The sequence below is a fragment of the Lissotriton vulgaris genome, chromosome 1_1, assembly GCF_964263255.1.
Source record: "Lissotriton vulgaris chromosome 1_1, aLisVul1.2, whole genome shotgun sequence".
Classification (NCBI taxonomy): domain Eukaryota; kingdom Metazoa; phylum Chordata; class Amphibia; order Caudata; family Salamandridae; genus Lissotriton; species Lissotriton vulgaris.
The window spans coordinates 1,740,927,177-1,740,950,280 of record NC_141685.1 but is presented as its reverse complement, the minus strand read 5'-3'; the positions used below and the strand labels follow the sequence as shown (position 1 = coordinate 1,740,950,280).

Below are 23,104 nucleotides of genomic sequence, written 5' to 3'. Positions count from 1 at the left end.
AGATTCCTTTCAGAAGCAACAGTTTCCTTAACAGTGACCAACCGCAATCTTAACAAAGATAGCAACAAACCTTCCATCAGCAAGGTGGCCAGGGATAGACCAGGGATGCACATAGGTGTAACACAAGCAAGGGCAGATGTTACTCTAGTAAAGGTGCTTCTCCCTCTAAACAGTGACCCCACACCGCCCATGACAGTGCTCGACCTAACGGATGACTACTTTCACATACACATTAACCCTGCTCATTGCCAGTACCTTCGCTTTGTGGTAAGTGGACATTACAACCCATTCACAGTCCTTCCTTTCAGGTTCACCATTGCTCCAAGGGTGTACCCAAAGTGCCTTGCAGTGGTGGCCACACATCTGCAAAGGATAATGGATGTGGGGGATGTTGTAGGGTTGGAGGGTTGCACTCGCGTACTCTCACTTCCTTGAAGGTTGACTGATCAAGAGTGACTGCAGGCAGCAATGCCTAGCCCACAAGTCAGCAGCAATTTCCCTGTTCCGCGGACTGGGGTTTACCATAAACATCACCAAGTCCTACCTAGTCTTACAATAGATCCAACTCTTCCTGTTATTCATGCTGAACGCACTTAGAGGGAATGCCTGCCCCAACCAGCAAATATTGTCATTTCAGCAGCTGCTGCCTTTTTCAGCCCAGGTGTCAAGTCGCAATCAGCACTATGATGCACTTTCTAGGAACTGTGGATCTTGCATCGCTATTGTACCCCATGCCAGGCTCCACATGGGTCCCCCGCAACCGAGTCTTCTGGCACAGTCGTCACAGGAGAAGGGTAACCGGAAAGGTCTAGTGTTGGTAAAGGCTACTACTCACCTCTTTCTACATTGGTGGAACAGTAACAACTTGTTGGAGGTCAGGCCTTTCTTAGGCCCTATATCGCAGGTGACCATAACCACCTCTCACAAGCTGGGGTGCACCTCTCCCAACAGGACCGTGCCAGGGCTGGAACTCTTTCTAAACTAGAGCTGCCACATCAATTACTTGCCATACACCTAGCCCTCCATGCCACCAATCTGGATACTTGAAGAAAGAGAGTAGTCATCAGAACCAACAACATGACTCCCATTTATTACATACAGAAACAGGGTGGCATGCATTCTCCACAGTTCTCTGTACTAGCACCAGGGATCTGGCTTTAGGCAAACCGATACATCATACAACTCTTTATGGAGCATCTTCCAGGAGTGGGCAACAATTTTGCAGACTTGTTCAAAGGGATTTATCAACAAATCAATGATTGGGAACTCCACCCTCAAGTGCTTCACAGGTTCCTTCACCGTTGAGGCACCCTGCAAGTAGACCTGTACACCACTCATGGAAACACAAAACGGCTAGACTTCGCCTTCAGGTACCCACAGTCCATGGGTAATGCACTATGGATGAATTGGTCAAGGGTCTTTGCCTACACTTTTCCTCTTCTCCTGCTCTCCTTGCATACATGGTGAGGAAGATGCAACAGATCAGCAACTAGTTACGTTTGTTGACGGACATCTGGGCTAGTTTGATAAGTCATTACTACCTAATTCCTTCACTGTAATTTTGAAATCATTTGTTTTTACTAAACACGTTTTATTGAACCAAATTGTTGCTTTGTGCATTAATATCCCTGTCTGTTTCTTGTTTTAGGTGATTTTCTAAAGACTTTGGAAGATCCTGACTTGAATGTGAGACGAGTAGCACTAGTAACTTTTAATTCTGCTGCACACAATAAGCCCTCATTAATTAGGGACCTATTGGATTCTGTTCTTCCTCACCTGTACAATGAAACAAAAGTCCGAAAGGAACTCATAAGGGAGGTCAGTGACATGTTAATTACTTTTTTAAAAGTGTACTTAGATTCTGTGAGTGTATTTGTAATGTTTCATTCCCTGATCTTCCTTTATCATATTTATACCAGGTTGAAATGGGACCTTTTAAGCACACAGTTGATGATGGTCTGGACATTCGGAAGGCTGCTTTTGAATGCATGTACACTCTACTTGATAGTTGCCTTGATAGACTAGACATCTTCGAATTTTTAAACCATGTGGAAGATGGTTTAAAGGATCATTACGACATCAAGGTAAAAAACGAATATTTTAGACTTTGCTGTTACAGAAAAGTTGATACATTTTTCACATTAGCAAATACATGAGGGTGTTCTCTGTTGTATTAATTTCATAGTGAGTTGCCTTCAAGTGCTGGCGAGTACATGGCAACTCTGCAAAGATTTGGAACTTAAGAACATGTTTGAAATTTTGGACTTCTGTTTTATTTGTGGAAGTTGACGAGGAGCTTGACTAGCAGAAGGTTGCCTTATTAGCAAGATATAAACTGTGTGCCATCAGCCTGATCATCCATTTTGTCCTGCATCCTTCTGTTTAGGCATGTTTGAGGTTTTCGAGGCGAGTGGATCGGTCAGACAGAAAAACACACCAGATGACTGAACTGTCATGAAGGAAATCCTAACCTTTGTTAGCCAGCAACTGGTGTGATAGCTCTACAAAAAGGGCCTTTTAGTTTGAGGCCAGTAATCATATGACTTGCGGCACTAAGCCCTTTAAGGTGGTTAGACTTTCTTGGAAAGTCCTGAGTAAATTGGTTCAGTGTAGTTAAGATGTGCAGTAACTGCTGAGTCTACTACTAGACTCCTGTGAATGTATACATTTGATATGATTTTATACATTTTGTGAATTTAGATATATACTTGCTTTATGCTATATTCAATATAGGGTGAGGTGCTGGGTCTTTAGAAGTAACAAATCTCAGATTACTGGTAGTGTTGCTGTATGATTGAGGGGTCAAAAAGGAATGGAGTCAAAGGGGGGTGTGTATCTGAAGGCCCAAAGCATTTGAAAGAACAAAAAAGCTGACTACCATTTTTTGGGAGTTATGATGTGTCCGTTTCTCTCCACCTAGCTTTTAATGTTTAGGAGAAAGCTGTTAACTATTTTTGATTTGGAGCATTTGTTCTCGGGCAAGAAAGTCTCCCATCTGCATAATCTAATCTATTGTTACTTTGCTGATTAATTGTGATACCATCTCGTTGTTGCTTCTTTTCTTTTTTGATCAAATATGATCAAGTTACTGCATTGTCACTGAGGTGGTTCACATTGTCTCCACAGATGCTGACATTCTTGATGTTGGTGCGACTATCGACCCTTTGCCCAAGTGCGGTACTGCAGAGGTTGGATAGGCTCGTAGAACCCTTGCGCGCTACATGTACAACAAAGGTATTGTGATAATTAAATCGGAAATCTTGTAATACAGTACACTTGAAAAAAAAATGTTTTCACTTTATTACTAAATACTATGGTAGATGTATTCTCACACAGTAGATTTATTCAGAGGGAGGACCCATCGCTAAGCACACACAATACACCCATGAAGCTGTTTGCCCATATACGAGAGAACTATGTCTTTTTTGCGGAGGAACCGCCCCAATTGCAAGCCCTGCAAACAGTAATAATTGCACCTAACCGCCAGAAATTGGTCACCCGTTTATACAACACGTCACAATCAGAACAAGGAGGGCTCGTGAACAGATCGCTTAATAAATGGGAAAAGATCCTAGGGGATACTATAAGCGAACAAGATTAGGAATATAGTTGTATGCAGTTGCAACTAATGACGCCAAACTGTGATTTGCGCATAGTACACTTTAAATTCTTACATCAATTTTATTATACCCCGACTCAATTACACACATACGGCCTTTGACCAAATGATAAGTGTTACAGGTGTGAGGCTCTACGGGCAGACTTCTTACATACGGCATGGGTCTGCCCACAGATACATAGATACTGGGAGGAAGTTACGGGAGCACTCACAATCCTGTTATCCGAAATGATACCAAATGCACCATCGGTATGCTTATTAGGTATATATAAGCTAACACCTGTGAAAAGAAGGACATTTTCGGCAGTAGCGCTTTTACTAGCAAAACGCTTCTTTGCCATCTGATGGGGTAGTAAACACTTTCCCTGATTCAAAGACTGACTCAAGTACATGTCATATTGTAGAGACACTTTGGAGGTCTATGCGGAAGAACTACCGCAAGCATCCAGGCCTAGAGACTACTGGGAAACCCTGATGCAATATCTCCAACATGCACAGGCAGACGAGTAAACATCATGGTAAATAGTGGGACAGTAGAATATATGACAACCCCATCAGCTTCCTAGTAGGAGGGGACCAGAGGTAATTTTTTAAAATGTGATCTAGAAATGTACAAAAGAAAAGTAAATTGTATGATAGTACGTTTAAGGAATCAAGAGGTAAGATGGGTAACCTGAGTGGCGCTGATAGATATGTGAACCCCCCCCCCCCACAGATACACACAAAAAAACCACACGACTATGAATGTATACTATGTGATGTACTCCTATATTATACATGATTGTGATATACTGTAATGGATGCCATGTTCGATGTTGACTGGAATCAATAAACGAATAAAAAAAAGTTTTTTCACTAGATTACATAAAAAATTTGACCTTTTTAAACCACCTAAAACTTGAAATTACCATTCAAATATCCCTCTTTAATTAAAAAAGAAATATTAAAATACATTATTTTGTAGAATGTTCTTAACCCCTTCGACGCTGACGAGCTCAGCTCGTCATAAAGTACACCTCTCGTACGCTCATGACGAGCTGAGCTCGTCATGAACCGCGGGATTTTCGAATCTTCAGCGCACAGCGGGAAAATGCGCCGCACCAATGGTGTTAAGGAACTTTACTTTAAATGGATGCTTTTGACTAGTTGGTGTCTCACACACGCCACATTTGATTATTTTTATTTTTGAAAAGCTCTTGAAGTATCTTGATTACATTAAAAAATTATTATTTTTTCAATTTTTAGGTTCTCTCTGTATTGCTTTGTCTGCATAATGAGTTCTTGCAAGCAGTGTAGCGGTAGGGCGATGGGATAGGTTAGAGCAGGTCAATGAAGATTAAATGCGTGGATAAACAGAAGTGTTTCCTGGATGTGGTTATAGGGAGCACAAGTCTTACTGATAAGTACAGTGTAATGTTTATATTACATGCGTCCAATTAAGTTTCTTGGCACTTTAAAAGCCTGAAGGCGACAACAATGTTACTTGGCATTTGGCATGCAAAAGTCAGACTTTGAACCAGTGTTAACTAGTAATTTGAGCAGGCAGGGGTGGGCTTGCCCCACACATGCTCAAACACACGCTCACACTCATACATGCACAATCAAGCAAACATACACCCACCACACAAGCAGATGCACTCGCACACCCCCATTTACAGCACACACTAATACACACAAATTCATACATTGACACATACATGCAGGAAACATTTTTAAAAATATGTATATTTATCGGTCCGCAGCAGTGATCTCGGATGGTGGGAGGGAAGCCTATGAGATTACTGGAGGACAGGTACTGTAGCCTCCTCACATTAGCTGACCGTCAATCAGCCAGTGTGAGGAGGCTGCAGTCCCTTACTCGTCACAGAGCAGGATGGGGTCAGTTCTCTTCCAGGGGATCCTCATCAATAGTCATAAGCATTAGAATATTCCAGGCTCTGAACATGCGTGAAAATGCACAGGCGCCTAGCTGCTCGAGCTGAACTTTGCTAGCTATGGAGGACACGCCTGTGGGTGTGACCTCAGCCCAGCTAAGTGCTTGTAGAACCTTCCCCTCATGATGAGGGAGTGCTTCACGGATAGACTTGTGCCTTAGCGCTACAGTTTTAAGCTCTGAAGTGCCCTGGTCCGAGTGTCCATCTGTGACACCCGTCACAGAGTGAGGTGGTGTTAGCAAGGATTAGTTACTTACCTGTAATCCTAGTTCTCTTCCAGGGGTATCCTCATCAAAGTCATAAGCATTAGAATATTCCCGCCCATGCGCGGGACCCCGGAAACACTATATTATATGTGCCCCACATATATACACACATATATATATAAATAATATATATATAAAAACAAGCAATAGCAGCCAAATCACATTAGAGCTGAAATATGCTGTGAAGAATTTCCACCATACATATATAATAAGCATTAGAAACATGAGAAACAACACCAAAGATTGTTTAGAAATTGTTTTAATGCTCAGAAAGCAGTAGAAATTCTCATAACTCACTGGAAGCATAAGAAGCTCCCAGGCTGCATTGCAAACACACAGTCTAAAAAGACTGAAAAGCTAACCTGTAGCTGAATAGCAAAAAACTGACACTGTGCCTTTAAGGCACTCATGACCCCCTGTATCCCATCATGCCCCAGGGGTGACAGTTAGGTCAGTTGTTCTTTCCGGCTCCTTCAGTGAAGGACCCTGGTTACACAGCTCCACTATTCTGGTTTTTGACAGAAAAATACTTCTTTTTGGTCAACTTTTACTCTTACTTCGACGTCTTACATCCAGTCAAGTAAGATACTGCTTGTTTTCAGCAGTTTAGTGAGCATTTTCCTCTGAGAATGCCTTCACTCTTTGATAAATGCCCTTTTTGTGGCAACAAGAAGGCAAAATCAGACAGCCACGACGTATCCTTTGCCTGCCTGAAGATCATGATCCAGGCACCTGTCCACATTGTGAGAACCTGTCAGGAAGAACTCTCAAAGACAGGGAAAGAATTCGAATTTATGGCCTGGCTTACAGGGCTTCAAGAGAGACTACATATGCGTCCGCTTCAGGAGTGCCTAGCACGTCAGTGGACTCAGGCTCATGGGCAACTGACAGACCTAGTGTTGGTGAGCGGTCGGGCATACAACTCTCTGCATTGGTGGAATCCACAAAACCTTTGCAAGGGCCGACCTTTCCAAGAGCCTGTGCCACAGATTATCCTGACAACGGACGCCTCTCTCCAGGGATGGGGAGCGCATGTGCTCCAATACACGGTGCAGGGACTATGGACACTACAGCAAAGGAAGATGCACATCAATGTGTTGGAACTGATGGCAATCTTCATGGCCTTAAAGGCGTTCAAAGTACATCTGTGCAACAAAGTCGTGTTGATCCGGACGGACAACATGACGGCCATGTACTACATTCAGAAGCAGGGAGGCACACACTCTCCGCAGCTGTCTCATCTGGCTCAGAGCATGTGGAAGTGGGCCATTCAGAGGAACATCTTCCTCGTGGCAGAGCATCTCCCGGGCAAGGACAATCAAATGGCGGATCTGCTCAGCAGGCACAGCCATCAGATGCACGAGTGGGAGATACATCCATCAGTACTCCAACCGTACTTCCAAAGGTGGGGTCATCCAGAGATAGACCTATTTGCCACAAAGGAGAACGCAAAATGCCAAAGCTTCGCCGCCAGGTTCCCACACCCGCAATCACAGGGCAATGTGATGTGGATGAACTGGTCAGGCAGATTTGCGTACGCTTTTCCCCCAGCACCTCTGATACTGCTGGTGGCACGCAAGCTCAGGCAGCACTCGATGACGCTCATCCTGGTTGCTCCAACGTGGGCTCGCCAACCATGGTACACCACGTTTCTGGAACTCTCCGTGGTACCGCATCAAAGGCTTCATCTCACCCCCAGCCTTCTGACGCAGAGCCATGGCGACATTCAGCACCCAGATCCGCAACAGCTCAACCTGGCGATCTGGCTCCTGAAGTCCTAGAGTTTGGCTACCTCAATCTTCCTCCCGATTGCATGGACATCATTCGGGAGGCAAGGAAGCCCACTACTAGAGCGTGTTATGCGGCTAAATGGAAGAGGTTTGTCATCTACTGTGCTAACCACAATATTGACCCGCTAGATGCTTCCATTCAGAATATCATCTGTTATCTTTTCCATCTGTATCAATGCAATCTAGCGTACTCTTCCATCCGCATTCACCTGTCTGCTATGGCAGCATACCTCCAGAATAGGCAGCACCTGTCACTCTTTAAGGTCCCTACTATCAAGGCTTTTCTGGAAGGACTCAAAAGGGTCATTCCACCAAGGACCCCACCAGCTCCAGAATGGAACCTCAATGTGGTTCTTACGAGGCTGATGGGTCCTCCCTTTGAGCCACTGCACTCTTGTGAGCTTCAGTTTCTGACTTGGAAGGTTGCTTTCTTAGTAGCGATTACATCGCTACGGAGGGTTAGCGAGTTGCAGGCGCTTACCATCCAAGAACCTTTCTTCCAGGTACATGCTAACAGGGTGGTGCTCCGCACTAACCCTAAATTCCTACCCAAGGTGGTATCACAATTCCACATTAACCAGACAATCGAATTGCCGGTGTTTTTCCAAAACCCAGAGACGCTGGCGGAGCGCATGCTCCACACCCTTGATGTTAAGAGGGCCTTGATGTATTATGTAGACAGGACAAAAGATTTCCGCAAAACCAAACAACTTTTTGTTGCTTTTGCCACTCACCACAAGGGAAACGCAATCTCCAAAGTGGGGATTGCTAGGTGGATAGTAAAGTGCATTCAGATATGTTACGCTAAAGCTAAGCGCACTCTCACTATCCCACCGAGGGCCCACTCCACCAGGAAGTTGGGGGCCTCTATGGCTTTCTTAGGTAACATTCCCTTAGAAGACATCTGTAGAGCAGCCACATGGTCTACCACACATACTTTCACTAAACACTACTGTGTAGACGTACATTCCAAACAGCAGGCAGCTGTTGGTCAGGCTGTTCTAAAAACGCTTTTTCAGACTGCTGCAGCTGGCACGGGCAGCCGCCATTAATGGAGGGACTGCTATGTATTCTATGCACAGATATGAATTCAGCAGCCCACATGCCTCGAACTGCAAATGCTACTTACCAGTATGCATCTGTTCTTGGCATGTAGGGCTGCTGACATTCATATCGCCCACCCTCCTCCCCGGCGCCTGTAGCAGCTGCAGATTTATATCATATACATACATATGCTCATAGCATGGTCATCACTCACATTCTTCACTCCATCTCTGCCAATGGCTAAAAACAATCTGGGGATGGAGGCGATGCCCATGCGCACTGTAGTCCAGGGGAGGAGCCACCTATCTCGTGATACTTCGAAGACTCTTCCAGGACAACAATGTGCAATCATCCGGACCCAACACTAGGTGGCGATCTATGCACAGATATGAATGTCAGCAGCCCTACATGCCAAGAACAGATGCATACTGGTAAGTAGCATTTGCAATCCCTAGACGGGAGGAGCATTCAAGGAGGTCACGGGAGCGGAGACTCAGTGCTCACCGTAGACATAGAGGTACTCCGTCTACTTCTTCAACCTCTTCTACCAGATCGTCCAAGGGGGACTACTCCCCGACTTTGACAGACAGTCCAACGTCCAGGTCCTCCCCAGTGGATGATATTGGCACGTATCTGGATGTACTGCAAAGAGGTGCCCTTAAACTGAACATCGAGATGTCTGTCCCTCAAGTAACAACGACAGTCATTTTTGAAACTTTACACAAGAAGGCCATCTCCAGACCTCTGCTGCCTCTAGTTCCGGGGATTATGGACCCTGTCAAGGAGGTTTTCCTAACCCCAGCGGCAATCGGAGCAGTACGGGCATGCATTGAGAAGAAGTACAAACCGGCGGCTTCTGACCCGGTATTTGTCAAATCTGACCCTCCAGCAGACTGTCATTGTGGCAGCGGCGAGGAAGACCCATGCGGTTGCTAGTTCCTCTTCAGTCCCGCCGGATAAGGACAGCGAAACTCAAGACTCCTGGGGTCGAAAGGTTTGCAACTCTGCTGCTTCCACGCTTAAGGTCGCTAGTGCAGCTGCGCTTCTGGGTCGGTATGACAGAGCCTTATGGGACTCGATGGAAAGATTCAACGCCAAGCTACCAAAAGAGGACCAGCAGGACTTTGAAGAAACTGTTACGGAGGGGTGTCTGGTGGCGAATCAGATGATAAGCACGGCCGCGGATGAGGCGGTGCTTTCGGCTCATTCCTATTCCCATGGAGTTTGTGCCAGAAGATCGGCCTGGTTGCGCCTTACAGGTCTGAAACAGGATGCTCAGCATCGGATTCTGAATCTTCCCTTTTCGGGGTCCGCTCTCTTCGGCGAACATGCGGACGAAGAGATGACCCGAATGAAGACTGAGCTGGACACGGTGAAGGCGGTGGGCTTGGAGAAGAAAAAGGAATTCAAGCGCCGCTTCAAGACCAATAGGGGGAGAGGGGCTCAACAGAGGGTTCAAACCCCTCAGTGGTCCCAAACCAAAACTCAAGGGAAACCCCAGTTTCGTGGCAAGCCCAGCAGAGGTAGAGGAGGTCACCAACAGTCCTCCAACACCACGAGAGGAGGAAAGGCCTGAACAGAGGCTTCCTCTGACGCCGTTGCCCACACCAGTGGGAGGAAGTGCTTCACAACACCTGGCAGAGTGGGTCAGCATCACAAGAGATCAGTGGGTGCTGAATATACTGCGCAGTGGATACAGGATAAGTTTCCGTGCTCTTCCAAAGAGCGTCCCTCCGAAGAGCTCTTGCCCTCACCAACTAAGCTTGCTCCGACGAGAGATAAAAATCCTGCTGCAAAAAAGAGCGATAGAAGAAGTTCCTCTCGCTCTAAGAGGAAAAGGAGTTTACTCCAGATATTTCCTTGTCCCCAAAAAAGATCAGGAGGACAAGTTCAGACCAATACTCGACCTAAGACTCCTAAACAAAGTTATCGTCAAGGAAAAATTCCGCATGTTAGCGCTTCACCAGATATGTCCTCATCTACAAGCCAGAGATTGGATGTGTTCGGTGGATCTGCAAGATGCGTACTTTCACATCCCGATTGCGCAACAATATCGCAAGTACCTAAGGTTTGTTGTGGGAAACAAACACTACCAGTACAAGGTGTTACCCTTCGGTCTCAAGTCCGCACCACGAGTCTTCACCAAATGCATGGCAGTGGTGGCGGCTTTTCTTCACAAGAAGGGTCTCTTCATTTACCCATACCTGGACGACTGGCTCCTAAAGGGTCCATCTCTGGTACGGGTAACGCAAGATCTGCAACTGTGCCTGCACCAGTTTCACAGGCTTGGCCTCCATGTGAACCTGGAGAAGTCAGTCCAGCGGCCTACACAGTCCATCCACTACCTAGGCTCCGTTCTGGACACAAGCGTGGGAAAAGCGTTTCCTTCGGAGGAGAGACTTTCTTCCATGAAACTGAAATGTGGGATTCTGCTGGAGTCTCGGCCTCCAACAGCCCGACAAGTAGCATCTCTACTGGGTTCCATGGCGTCCTGCATCTTTCTCATCCCAAACGCCAGGCTGAGAATGCGTCCTCTACAACAGGCTCTGGAGGATCAGTGGGACCAAGCGACAGGACGCTGGGACGATCAAATCAATCTTTCCCAGGCGGCAAAAGAGTCCATCAGATGGGGGACTCGGAGAAACAATGTGATGGTGGGGGTGCCGTTTCACCAACCCATTCCGTCCCAATCTATAGTGACAGATGCCTCCCTGCAAGGCTGGGGAGCACACATGGGTCCGCTTCAGATTCAAGGCCAGTGGTCTGCGCAGGAGCAGACATACCACATCAACATGCTGGAACTCAGAGCGGTATTCCTGGCTCTCAAAGCTTTCCTGCCAGCGATCAAATCCAACTCAGTCCTGGTTCAGACGGGCAATACGACAACCATGTTCTATCTGAACAAACAAGGAGGCACAAAATCTCGCCCACTGTCTCGAGAGGCTCAGGCAATATGGCATTGGCTTCTCGCTCGAGGTCTCGCAGTAGTGGCGGTGCACCTTCCGGGCGAGTTGAACGTCAAGGCAGACTCACTCAGCAGGCACTTCGAAGATCAGCCAGACTGGGTGCTAAGCGACGAAGTAGTAGAAGAGCTTTTTCGTTGCTGGGGGCGTCCATCCATAGACTTGTTTGCAGACGACAAAAACACCAAATGCCACGCCTTCGCGTCCAGGTTCCACAGGCCAGGGACGCAGGGGAACGCTCTGCTGTTGGATTGGGCAGGGATGTTCGCATACGAGTTTCCTCCCCTGGCACTGATTCTGAGAGTGGTTTCCAAGCTCCTCAGGACGAACATGGTAATGATCCCGATTGCTCCAGACTGGCCTCGGCAGTGGTGGTATCCGGACCTTCTACATCTGTCTGTGTGTCCACACAAACGACTCCCTTGCAGGCCGGACCTGTTGAGCAAAATGAACGGGAGGATAATGCATCCCAACCTCCCATCATTGAACCTAACAGCATGGCTCCTGAGGTCCTGCAATACGGACATTTGAACCTGCCTCCAGAATGCATGAACGTTTTAAAGGAGGCTAAGAGACCCTCCACGAGAGCATCCTATGCCTTCAAGTGGAAAAGGTTTTACTTATGGTGTAGAGATCATCATTTGGATCGGACTAAGGGACAAGAGGACGTCATCTTACCATACCTCCTTTCCCTCGCAACTGCTGGTTTAAAGTACGCTTCGATTAGAGTACATTTGTCAGCTATTGTGGCTTACAGGAAGTCACCTGATCAGGTGTCTTTCTTTCAGGTTCCAGTGGTCAAGGATTTCCTCCAGGGATTGAAGAAAGTGTATCCCCCTGTGCGAAATCCTTCTCCTCCGTGGGAATTAAACCTAGTTCTATCAAGGTTAATGTCTCCTCCTTTCGAGCCCATCCACAAGGCTTCCTTACAACATCTCTCTTGGAAGGCAGCTTTTTTGGTGGCGATTACCTCTGCGCGCAGAATAAGTGAGATACAAGCGCTCTGTGCGAAGAAACCTTATACTGTATTCCACCACAACAGAGTAGTCCTAAGGGCTCACCCATCTTTCTTGCTTAAGGTCATCTCTGATTTTCATATAAATCAGTCTATTTCCCTCCCTTCTTTTTTTCCAAATCCTACGACCCCGGCCGAGCGGTCACTTCACTCCTTAGATCTTAAAAGAGTGCTTAAGTTTTATTTGGAAAAGACTAAAGGGATTAGGAAAACGGACCAACTGTTTGTGAACTATGGCTCAATGAGAACTGGCTTTCCAGCAGCAAAGAGGTCCATTTCCAGATGGATTGTCTCTTGCATTAAGTTGGCCTATCAACTAGCAGGCAAACCTTTGTTGATGTCTCCAAAAGCGCATTCCACTAGAGGGAACGCCGCTACAGTGGCTTTCTTGCATGACGTTCCCATGTCGGAAATATGCAAGGCTGCAAACTGGAAATCAGTGCATACCTTTACGAGGCATTACTGCCTCGAATCTGATTCCAGGACCGATACTCAAGTAGGGCAAGCCTCCTTGAGGAATCTGTTTGGGTAGTCTATAGTCTACTCGGGCTTATTGATGAGTTTTCTGTCTTATCATTCCTTTGCCCGCAGGGATGAGGAGAGGCTCGCTATTCTATTCTATTCTATTCTAATGCTTATGACTATTGATGAGGATCCCCTGGAAGAGAAGGATTAGTTACTTACCTGTAATCCTAGTTGTCTTCCAGGGGTATCCTCATCAAAGTCATAAGCAACCCTCCCTCCTGCCCGGGCAAAGGATACTCTTTAATAAGGAAATATTGTTAACCTATTTGTTATTGGGTTTGTTTTTCAGTCTCCGAAAAGAACAACTGACCTAACTGTCACCCCTGGGGCATGATGGGATACAAGGGGTCATGAGTGCCTTAAAGGCACAGTGTCAGTTTTTTGCTATTCAGCTACAGGTTAGCTTTTCAGTCTTTTTAGACTGTGTGTTTGCAATGCAGCCTGGGAGCTTCTTATGCTTCCAGTGAGTTATGAGAATTTCTACTGCTTTCTGAGCATTAAAACAATTTCTAAACAATCTTTGGTGTTGTTTCTCATGTTTTTAATGCTTATATATGTATTGTGGAAATTCTTCACAGCATATTTCAGCTCTAATGTGATTTGGCTGCTATTGCTTGTTTTTATATATATATTATTTATATATATATGTGTATATATATGTGGGGCACATATAATATAGTGTTTCCGGGGTCCCGCGCATGGGCGGGAATATTCTAATGCTTATGACTTTGATGAGGATACCCCTGGAAGAGAACTAGGATTACAGGTAAGTAACTAATCCTTGCTAACACCACCTCACTCTGTGACGGGTGTCACAGATGGACACTCGGACCAGGGCACTTCAGAGCTTAAAACTGTAGCGCTAAGGCACAAGTCTATCCGTGAAGCACTCCCTCATCATGAGGGGAAGGTTCTACAAGCACTTAGCTGGGCTGAGGTCACACCCACAGGCGTGTCCTCCATAGCTAGCAAAGTTCAGCTCGAGCAGCTAGGCGCCTGTGCATTTTCACGCATGTTCAGAGCCTGGCTGCCTGGCCTGAATGTGAAGATTGTCTGTTAGACTGACCTTTACTCAGCCTACCTACTACTCTTCATGTTTGCAAAAAGTTGGATGGGCCACTTCTACCTAAGAATTGGCTTTGCCTGTTTTGAACACTTTTTGAAAGATCTAAATTCCTGGACTTAGAACTGTAACTTCTTTTCATTCTAAAGCGTCATCACTGCAGCTCTGAAAACAGTCGCCAAATTGACTTTCATAGTTCTGGAGATCTGTAAAGTGAGACTATAGGGAGCATATTACATGTGATGTGACTAAACTTTGCTTGCCCCAAAAAGAGGATGGAGCATCTAATTAAAAGTGGGCATTCTTTGACTGGCCAGTATGTTCAGAATTCTGTCCTTATGCATCTGGTCTACTTTTAGCTCAGTAGAACCTTGGAATGTATGGGGTAGGCATAAGACCTTGGATTCAGTGTGTTGTATGGTCTGGAGCCAGTTCAAGAACTTCTTGGTTTTGATGATAGAAATGAGATTGGCTGCATAGCTTTACGTCCACTGCAAATTGCCCATCAATTTGTTTGAGGGCCAGTGTTCATGTCCTTACATTACTGGTAGTTTGGGATGGAAGGGGGGGGGGGGGGGGGTGTGATCATAGTGTGCTTAAATAATAACGGTTTACTCTCTCCCTCTTGAATGATGAGTTAAAGAAAGACAGACCAATTCTAGCTACTCTGGTATTGCAGGTTTCATTCACTAGACGCCACCTTACCAAGAAAATCCACAGCACAAAAAAGGGGACCCATTAATCATCCTTGGTTCAGTCCAGAGCTCCGTAAACTCAAACAGAATTGCAAAAAAGAAGAGAGACTATGGAGGAAAGACTTTAACATAGAGACAAAAGTCAAATACAGAGCCTCAATTAAAGCTTATAAATCTGTGCTAAAGGCAACTAAATTATCTTTTTATGCCGAAAAAAATCATTACTTCTTCTAACTCAACCAAAGAGATTTTTAAAATTGTGAAAAGCCTGTTGAAACCCTCTGATCCCACGTCGGCCCAACAAGCATCTGAATCTCGCTGTGAAGAATTGGCATTCTTTTTCCACACAAATTCAAAACATTCTTTTGGCCCTCCCTCCTGTCTCTAGCCCCGACTTTCTTGCGACATCTGTTCTTCCCTCTCTTAGATCCACCCCTGGGCTTTCTTCATTTACCCTGCTCACCAAGGAACACCTATCCCCCCCCTCCTTAACTCAATTAAGTGGTTCTCCTCTTGACCCTGCTCCCATTAACACCCTGAAGCTAGTTATGCCCATCCTAGAGTCTCCAGTTTTCAACCTGATCAATCTCTCGATTGAAACAGGCACAGTCCCTTTGGACTGGAAAATAGCCATGGTCAAACCTCTGTTGAAGAAATCTAACCTTGACCCCGGAGACTTATCCAATTACCGGCCTATTTCCCTTCTCCCGGCCATCAGTAAACTAGCCGAAAAATTTATCACTCAGCAACTGTCATCATTTTTGGAGAACTCTAACTCACTCCACCCCTCCCAAACAGGCTTTCGCCCGGGTCAGGGGACGGAGACGGCACTACTCAAGGTGGTAGAAAAGTCTAGGAGGATAATGGACACGGGTGGCAACGTGGCCATCATCCTCCTAGACGTCAGTGCCGCCTTCGATACGGTTAGCCACCGTATCCTTCTTTACCGCCTTAAAGAAACTGGAGTCTCAGGCAAAACTCTTTCCTGGCTCGAATCTTTCCTCAGGGACAGATTTTTCAAAGTATTTGAAGGAGAGTGTCACTCTTCACCATTCCCTCTGCAGTGTGGGGTTCCTCAGGGCTCCTCCCTGAGCCCCACACTTTTTAACGTTTACATGTCCCCCCTTGCTAAGATAGTGGCACCTTATGGAATCGAACTCATTAGCTATGCTGATGATACTCCGCTTGTGGTGTCCCTCAATTAGGCTGATTCATCGCACCCAAGTCTGAGTAGTTGCCTCGAAGAGGTATCAAAGTGGATGGACCAGTCCCAGCTAAAATTAAACAGTCAAAAAATTGAACTGATGCTACTGGGCAGGAAGGCCTCGTTCAACTCCCCGACGCTGTGGCCCCCGTCTATGGGTGCCAGCCCAACTCCAAAAATAAGCGATCAAAAGCCTGGGTTTCTGGCTAGATGATGACCTTACTTTCAAAGTACAAGCCAGAAAAAACGCGGCCACTTGCTTTGGGTTGCTCAAATCCACTCGTAAAATCCTCCCTCAACTCCCCGAAAGAGCCAAAAAGATTTTGATCCAGGCCATGATTTTATCACGGCTGGATTATAGCAACGCGCTCTACCTGGGAGCCCCGGTCTCCGTAATCCAAAAACTCCAGGTGGTGCAGAACTCCGCTGCTAGATTGCTGACAAATACTAACCATCGCTCCTCAGCCAAACCAGCTCTGAGATCTCTTCACTGGTTACCCATAAAAGAACGGGTACACTTTAAGGCCCTCTGCATTGCCCATAAAAATCTTCAGGGCAATGGCCCTTCCATCCTGGCCAAATTAATCAAAATGCACAAGGCCTCCAGAAATTTTCGTTCCAACGACCAGAACAAGTTAGCAGAATTAATAAGGCCCGCACGGGTGGTCGCCTCTTCTCCCATAACGTCGCGAGGCTGTGGAACTCTCTGCCCCTCTCCCTTCGACAGGAGCTCAATCACCTCGTTTTCCGCAAGAAAATAAAAACCTGGCTTTTTCCTATCAATTAATCCATCTTCTTTGATTTCATTTCTGTAGCTGCAAGCGCTGGGATGCCTCCGGGTAGCCATGCTCTATAAAAGTGCCATTTTCATTTCATTTCATAGGTGAGAATGGCTGAAGAGACTTACCGAAGTCCTTTTCTGTCATTTGTCTAAACTGCAAGATGGTGACATTCCTGTGATCAAAACGTATGTGTACCGGTAGAAAATCCTTCTAAAAGAAGAAGAAACAAGTGCTTACCTCTGTGGGACGTATTCTCAAGGTCTGATAGTTCAACTTTACCAAGGTTAATTACTAAGGGGTCAGTCGTGCTAAATGTAGTCATATGGTCCAAGAGCTGTTTAATGCCCTTGTCCAGGTATGAACGTCCTGACTGTATTATTATTATTATTATTATTATTATTATTATTATTAAAGTAAATGTATAAAGCGCCTGGTTACACTAGGCTAGTGTGTCCCCGCACTACGGTACAGACCTACCAGAACCCCTCAATGCCAACATTGCAGAACCCCCAGATAAACAGTCATAGCCTAGACTAGAGGAAAGAGATACGTTTTCAACTCTTTACGGAACGTCACCTGTGAGGTCTCCAACCGGAGCCTTGAGGGGAGTCTGTTCCACTGTTGTGCTGCCAAGAAGCGGAAGAAACGCCCTCCCATCCTTGCTCTTCCCATGTTAGGAACTTTAACCTGCCCCATACCGCTAGATCCTAATTGCCGGGTCGGGTTATATAAGGTTAGCAGGTTATGAAGATAGGTGGGCCCCTCCCCTGTGTAATCCGGTGGCTAACACAAAGGGCTTTGAACATAATACGTTCCCTTATCGGCAGTCAGTGCAAAGTGCTCAGGGCCTTCTTAGAGGAGGCTCTTTTAGGCAGCATTAAGACCAAGCGTGCATCCGCATTCTGTATGCGTTGCAGCATCTGGATGCACCCAGCATTCGCTCCCAGATAAAGGACCTTACCATAGTCCAGCCTCGATGTTACTAAGGCATGGACCATAGTTTTCCTAGCTGTAGTAGGTAGCAGGTCCAGGGTCTTCCTGAGACCCCGCAGGATTCCAAAACATGTGCCTGCAACTCGACTGTAAGCAGCAGGGACGAAAGTTGAATTTTGTGTTAAAAGATCGACCAACATGATGGGTATCAGTTCATGAAGCTGTTTCCCGAAGGAACAGTGCTAACAGCAGTGTCCAAGAAAGGGGATGCTGGGGATCCAATACATAGGCACAGCAGACTGCCAGCTAATTACAGGCATTTTGATTAGGAGGCAGTCCTGGATCCAAGCCCTTGATTTCCATTGACAGATGCAGCAAATATTAAACCTAGGACAGATGAAGGTGACCGCTACCTAGCCCTGCTGAAGTTAGCTGAGTCTGGAGCCATTCTCCTAACTTGCTTCTGCTAAGCTCTGAGGAGCGTTCACCACCAGTCTAAATGCCTCCTGCTGGACATTTCCAGTCAAATTGTCAAACACTGCTGCCACTTTTGTTAGAGGGGGCGGATATTGCAGTTCTGCTTCAAAATAGGCCCCAAGTAACAAAATGGGCCCCCACGGGTCAAAAATCACAGATGAGGGTACAGTTGCATGATCACTTCACCCCTACAGTGTCTTAGTCCATTCTTAGTGCAGTAAAGCCATAACGGGTATATGGTCTGGGAGTTGGTCACTATGAATACCACATCTTCTTTAATGGCTTCACTCAAACCTGGGAGGTTTGGTAGCAAACTTCCCAGCACATTAAACCCACATTGATACCATTGTTTACGCTGCCATGACTGCTTGCAGGCTATCGCAAGCTGGTTGTCATCAAAACGGAGGTCATCATCTTTGGTAATCCCACAGATCACTGGACGCCTGATTGGTGGCCTGATGTACTGGGCATACCTCCGGCCCCCACCGAGAAGGTGAAGAATCTGGGGGTGATTGTGGATTGAAGACTCTCCTTCGGGGAACAGATAGGCCGGGTCGTCTCCACTTGCTTCCACCTCCTCAGCATCCTGCGGAAAATAAAATTCCTCCTTCCAGAAGATATCCTGAGGACAGTAGTTACAGATCTCATTTTGTCATGACTGGATTACTGTAACAGCCTCTACCTGAACATTCAAAAGACACCTTAACAGACCGTACAAAAATGTGGCGGCCAGGCTGCTAACGGGCACACCAAGATTTGTCTCGGTGAGGAAGGGACTCCGAAATCTTCAGTGGCTCCAGTGACACAACGTGCAGAATTCAAGGCTCTTTGCACAGTCTTTAAGGCCCTTAAGGGTATTGGTCCGGTTTCATTGAGACAATGCTTACAATGGTATGTTCCTGGCAAAGCGCTGCGCTCATCTGAGGCAAAACTAGTGACTGTTACACATGTCAAAAAGGACGGTTGGGGAGGCAGGAGTTTCTTCAACTGTTCCGGAGAAGCCTGGAACAGCCTACCCCTGTATCTCAGAAATGTTACTGATACTGAGCACCTTCCCTTCACGAAGGTATTGAAAACCTGGCTTTTTCCTTGAACAGCTATGCTCAACTCTAGTTACGAATTAGGCAGTGCTCAGCACCAGGACACCCTAGGACACCAGGAGACCCTAGGTGCACTTTCAAAGCATAATTAACATAACATTGTGGGATTTAATGTAAAATGCACTCAGAGGGCATCTTAGAGATGCCCCCTGAAAAACAACCAGCCCTGGTGTGGTTCCTGAGTCGCTGCCCGTCATTTGGCACCACCAGACAGCTTCTCTGGACCCCGAGGTAGAGAGCCTCCTCTCTCTTGGTCCAGAATCAAAGACCATCCTGGGAAGAGGTGTCATGCCTCCTCCTCCAGGATGGGCTGGGTCCACGAAGGAGAACCTTCTAAGACCTGCTGCCTTTATGATCTGATCCTGCATTTTGCTGCCCCCAGCAACTGGCTCCCACCAGTTCTCACCCCCACTTTGGGTGGGAAAATCGTCGGAAAAACAAGTGAGGGAGAGAGAGGGAGGTGTGCCCACCTTTGCCGACCCCACCCCTCAGGTGCGGGAGGCGAGGTGAAGCACACATCTCAGTCCACTCCATCTTGAAGATGAAAGGGACACAGCCCATCTCTCCATACCACTGGAGAGTGCCATAATAGGGGGTGTACTCCCCTCTAGGAAGAGAGACCTATAGGTTATGACCTGCACACCCCTCTAATGCCCCTAAATGTTGTATTTAGGGGCGACCCTGAACCTTGCCTCCTCAGCTTTGAGGAAGAAAGAAGGACCGAAGAGGCTTGCTGACCCAGGAAAAAGAGTACACCAACTGCTTTGGCCCCAGCCCTACTGACCTGTCCCCACTCAGACCTGCTCTCAGCAAAACCCTGAGTGTCCAGCAGCCATCCAGAATCCGGAGGACATGCCTTTACTTCATCTATAAGACTACCTCTTGTGAGTACAGGATTTGCTCAAGCCAAGACTCCAGCACAGAACCCAGATCCAGATGGCTCAGCGGTTCTGCACCAGTAGCCCATGGACCGAGTTTGAGTGTCCCAATGCCAAGAGGAGGTCTTACCAGCGATCCCGACTTGGAATCTGGTGAACCTCTACCTACCTTGAGCTCCAGAATGACACCTGCAGCCTCAACCTGAAGGGTCCCCCTGACCGCGGCTGGAGCTGGTAAGATCCGATGCCTAAAGTCAGCCCTGCACCCATTGCCCCACGTGGCCCAACAGACAGTATCAGGCATCCCCCAAGCACCCAACTTACCTCTCCTGCTGGTAGTCTACTTCAGGAAACCTTCCTGCCCAAGCCTTTTCTCCGAACCAGAGATCTCCATTGCAAATCACGTCTCATGAAGTAGTTTTGGCACTCTGCACCCAGCCTCCTCCATGCTGCTGCTGGTGCAGATTCTGTGCTGATTGATTGTTGACCCCTGCTGTGCTGATCTTAAATCTAGGAGCTTTGCTCCCACACCCGAGTGACCTGCTCATAAGCAGCCCCTGACCAAAGGCCCCCCAGCCCCATCGGCTAACATTGGGCCCCTTCACTCTGCACCCGGCTGCCCTAGAACTGCTGGCAGTGCCAATTGAGTGCCTAACTGAACCTTGGGGAACATTGGTTCTACCCCCAATAGCTACCCTTGCAGGTTCTTTACTTACCTTCAAACTGATAAACCTTTTTCCCATTGGAACCAACGTTCTTATTTTTGGTCCAAAAATTTTTTAAGTGTTGAACTGAACCTTTGTATTGAAAAAGGTCACTTTTCTTTAAACCCAAAACTGTTGTACTTCACTATATTTTGTAAACCCAGTGTGTGAAATCTCTGCATATCCCCTCAAATACTCAAAGTAAATGAATAGTAATCCAAAAGTAATCAAACGTAATTTCTATGTACTTTATACTGTTTGAAAAGCAATACAAACCTGTATCAATGTCAATTCCATTCACAATTAGAATCCTGTGTAAAGTTTTGCATTTGAAAGTATAGTCTACTTACCTGTGCCAAATCCTGCATGGTTCTAGAAAAAAAAAACATAAGTATACCTTTTTTTACTTACCTGATTGGTCTGGGTTCAGTGTGAGTGTGTGCCTTCAGCCTTGATTAAGTGAATACAATAACTGTTTAACACACCCTCCTGATAAGCCTAACTGCTTGCCCACACTACCACTAGAGCTGTTAGTGATTATCTAATTTAGCCCCTGCTATACCTCTGGGGGTTCCCTTGACTCTGTGTCCCCATATACCTTACTTTGGTATAGTATATACAGAGCCAGCTTCCTGCACCTATCCTAGACCTCTGAAATCAACTTGGCCCAGGTCCTTTCTGCCCTCGACCCATGAGACTGGATGGTAGCGTTGGACTTGCTGGACGCTTATTTCCATATCCCTGTCCTCCCTGCCCACAGACGTTACTTACGGTTCACGGTGTCCCATAAGCGCTTTTAGTTCACCGTGCTCCCCTTTGGCCTTATCAGTACCCCTCAGGTGTTCACAAAAGTGCTGACTGTGCTCGCAGCTCATCTGTGCAGATCAGGTGTACCAGTCTTCCCATACCTCGACGACTGGCTATTGAAGGCGGGTTCGCCCACGTTATCTTCTCCTACCTCCAAACTACAGCAGACCTCCCTGACTAGCTGGGGTTCACTATCAACGTACCGAAGTCACACCTGACTCCCTCTCAGACGCTCCCTTTCATCGGAGTGATTCTGGGCACAGTGCAGTTTTGGGCCTCTCCTCCCTAGCAGCGAGTCTGGGATATTTGGTCTATGATACCAATGTTTCAGCCTCTATCCTGGACTTCGGTGAGAATGGCTCTGGTGCTGCTGGGCCTCATTGCATCCTACTGATGGATCATGCTAGATGGCGTATGCGGCCTCTGCAGTTTGTGCAGCATCAAGGGAATCTTTGACTACGTCCAGATATCGGGGGGATCTGCGCCGCAACTAAAGTGGTAGCTAACCAACCAAGATTGAGGTCAGAGGCAGATCCCTCTCCCTTACCCAACCAGATCTGATGGTGGTGACAAATGTATCACTCATGGGGTGGATAGGGTGGTCAACTGGGAGAGACTGAGATCAGAGATGTCTCACCTCTGGCAGAGTCCGGTCTCCATATCAAGCTTTTGGAGCTCAAGGCGATCAAACTGGCCCTGAAGACATTCCTTCTCTAGAAGTGAAAGCGGTGCAGGTGTTCACGGACAACCCTGCGACCATGTGGTACTGCAACAAACAGGGCTGGGTGGGGTTGTGGACCCTTTGTCAGGAGGCTCTCCGCCGCTGGACATGGCTGGAACATCAGGGCATATCCCTGGTGGTGCAACTCCTGGCGGGTACTTTGAATGCCAGAGCAGATTAGCTCAGCCTTCGGTCCCTGGTCGATCACGAATGACATCTCCATCCATAGGTGGCGCCAGGTTTCTTTCAGCGGTGGGGAGAACCTTGTTTAGATCGGTTTGCCTCCAAACAGAACGTTCAATGCCAGCAGTATTGCGGAGCATTGGAATTTCCAAGGCAGTGCTTTTCATCGTGAGTGGAGCTTCAGCCTCCTACGCTTTTCCTCCCATACCACTTCTGCCCAGAGTGCTCAGGAAGATCAAGCATGACCGGGCTCAAGTCATTCTTGTGGCTCCGGATTGGGCATGAAAGGTCTGTTATTCTGACCTCCTGAGCATGGCCATCGAACCTCCAATCAGACTACCCCTTCAGGAGGATCTTCTGTCGCAGCTGCAGGGGGCGGTTCTTCAACCAAACCTGTCCAG

The 23,104-nt window shown here is 46.9% G+C and overlaps 1 protein-coding gene across 1 annotated transcript in view; it reads left to right on the top strand.

Annotated features, from left to right (window-relative positions):
• The window catches only part of CAND1 (cullin associated and neddylation dissociated 1), a 348,469-nt gene that overhangs the window by 305,353 nt on the left and 20,012 nt on the right, over positions 1 to 23,104 (top strand). The window contains exons 12-14 of the mRNA XM_086919020.1: positions 1,649 to 1,818; positions 1,920 to 2,084; positions 3,127 to 3,234. Of these exons, the coding sequence (XP_086775146.1) occupies positions 1,649 to 1,818; positions 1,920 to 2,084; positions 3,127 to 3,234 (443 nt within the window). The remainder of the gene's footprint in view (positions 1 to 1,648; positions 1,819 to 1,919; positions 2,085 to 3,126; positions 3,235 to 23,104) is intronic.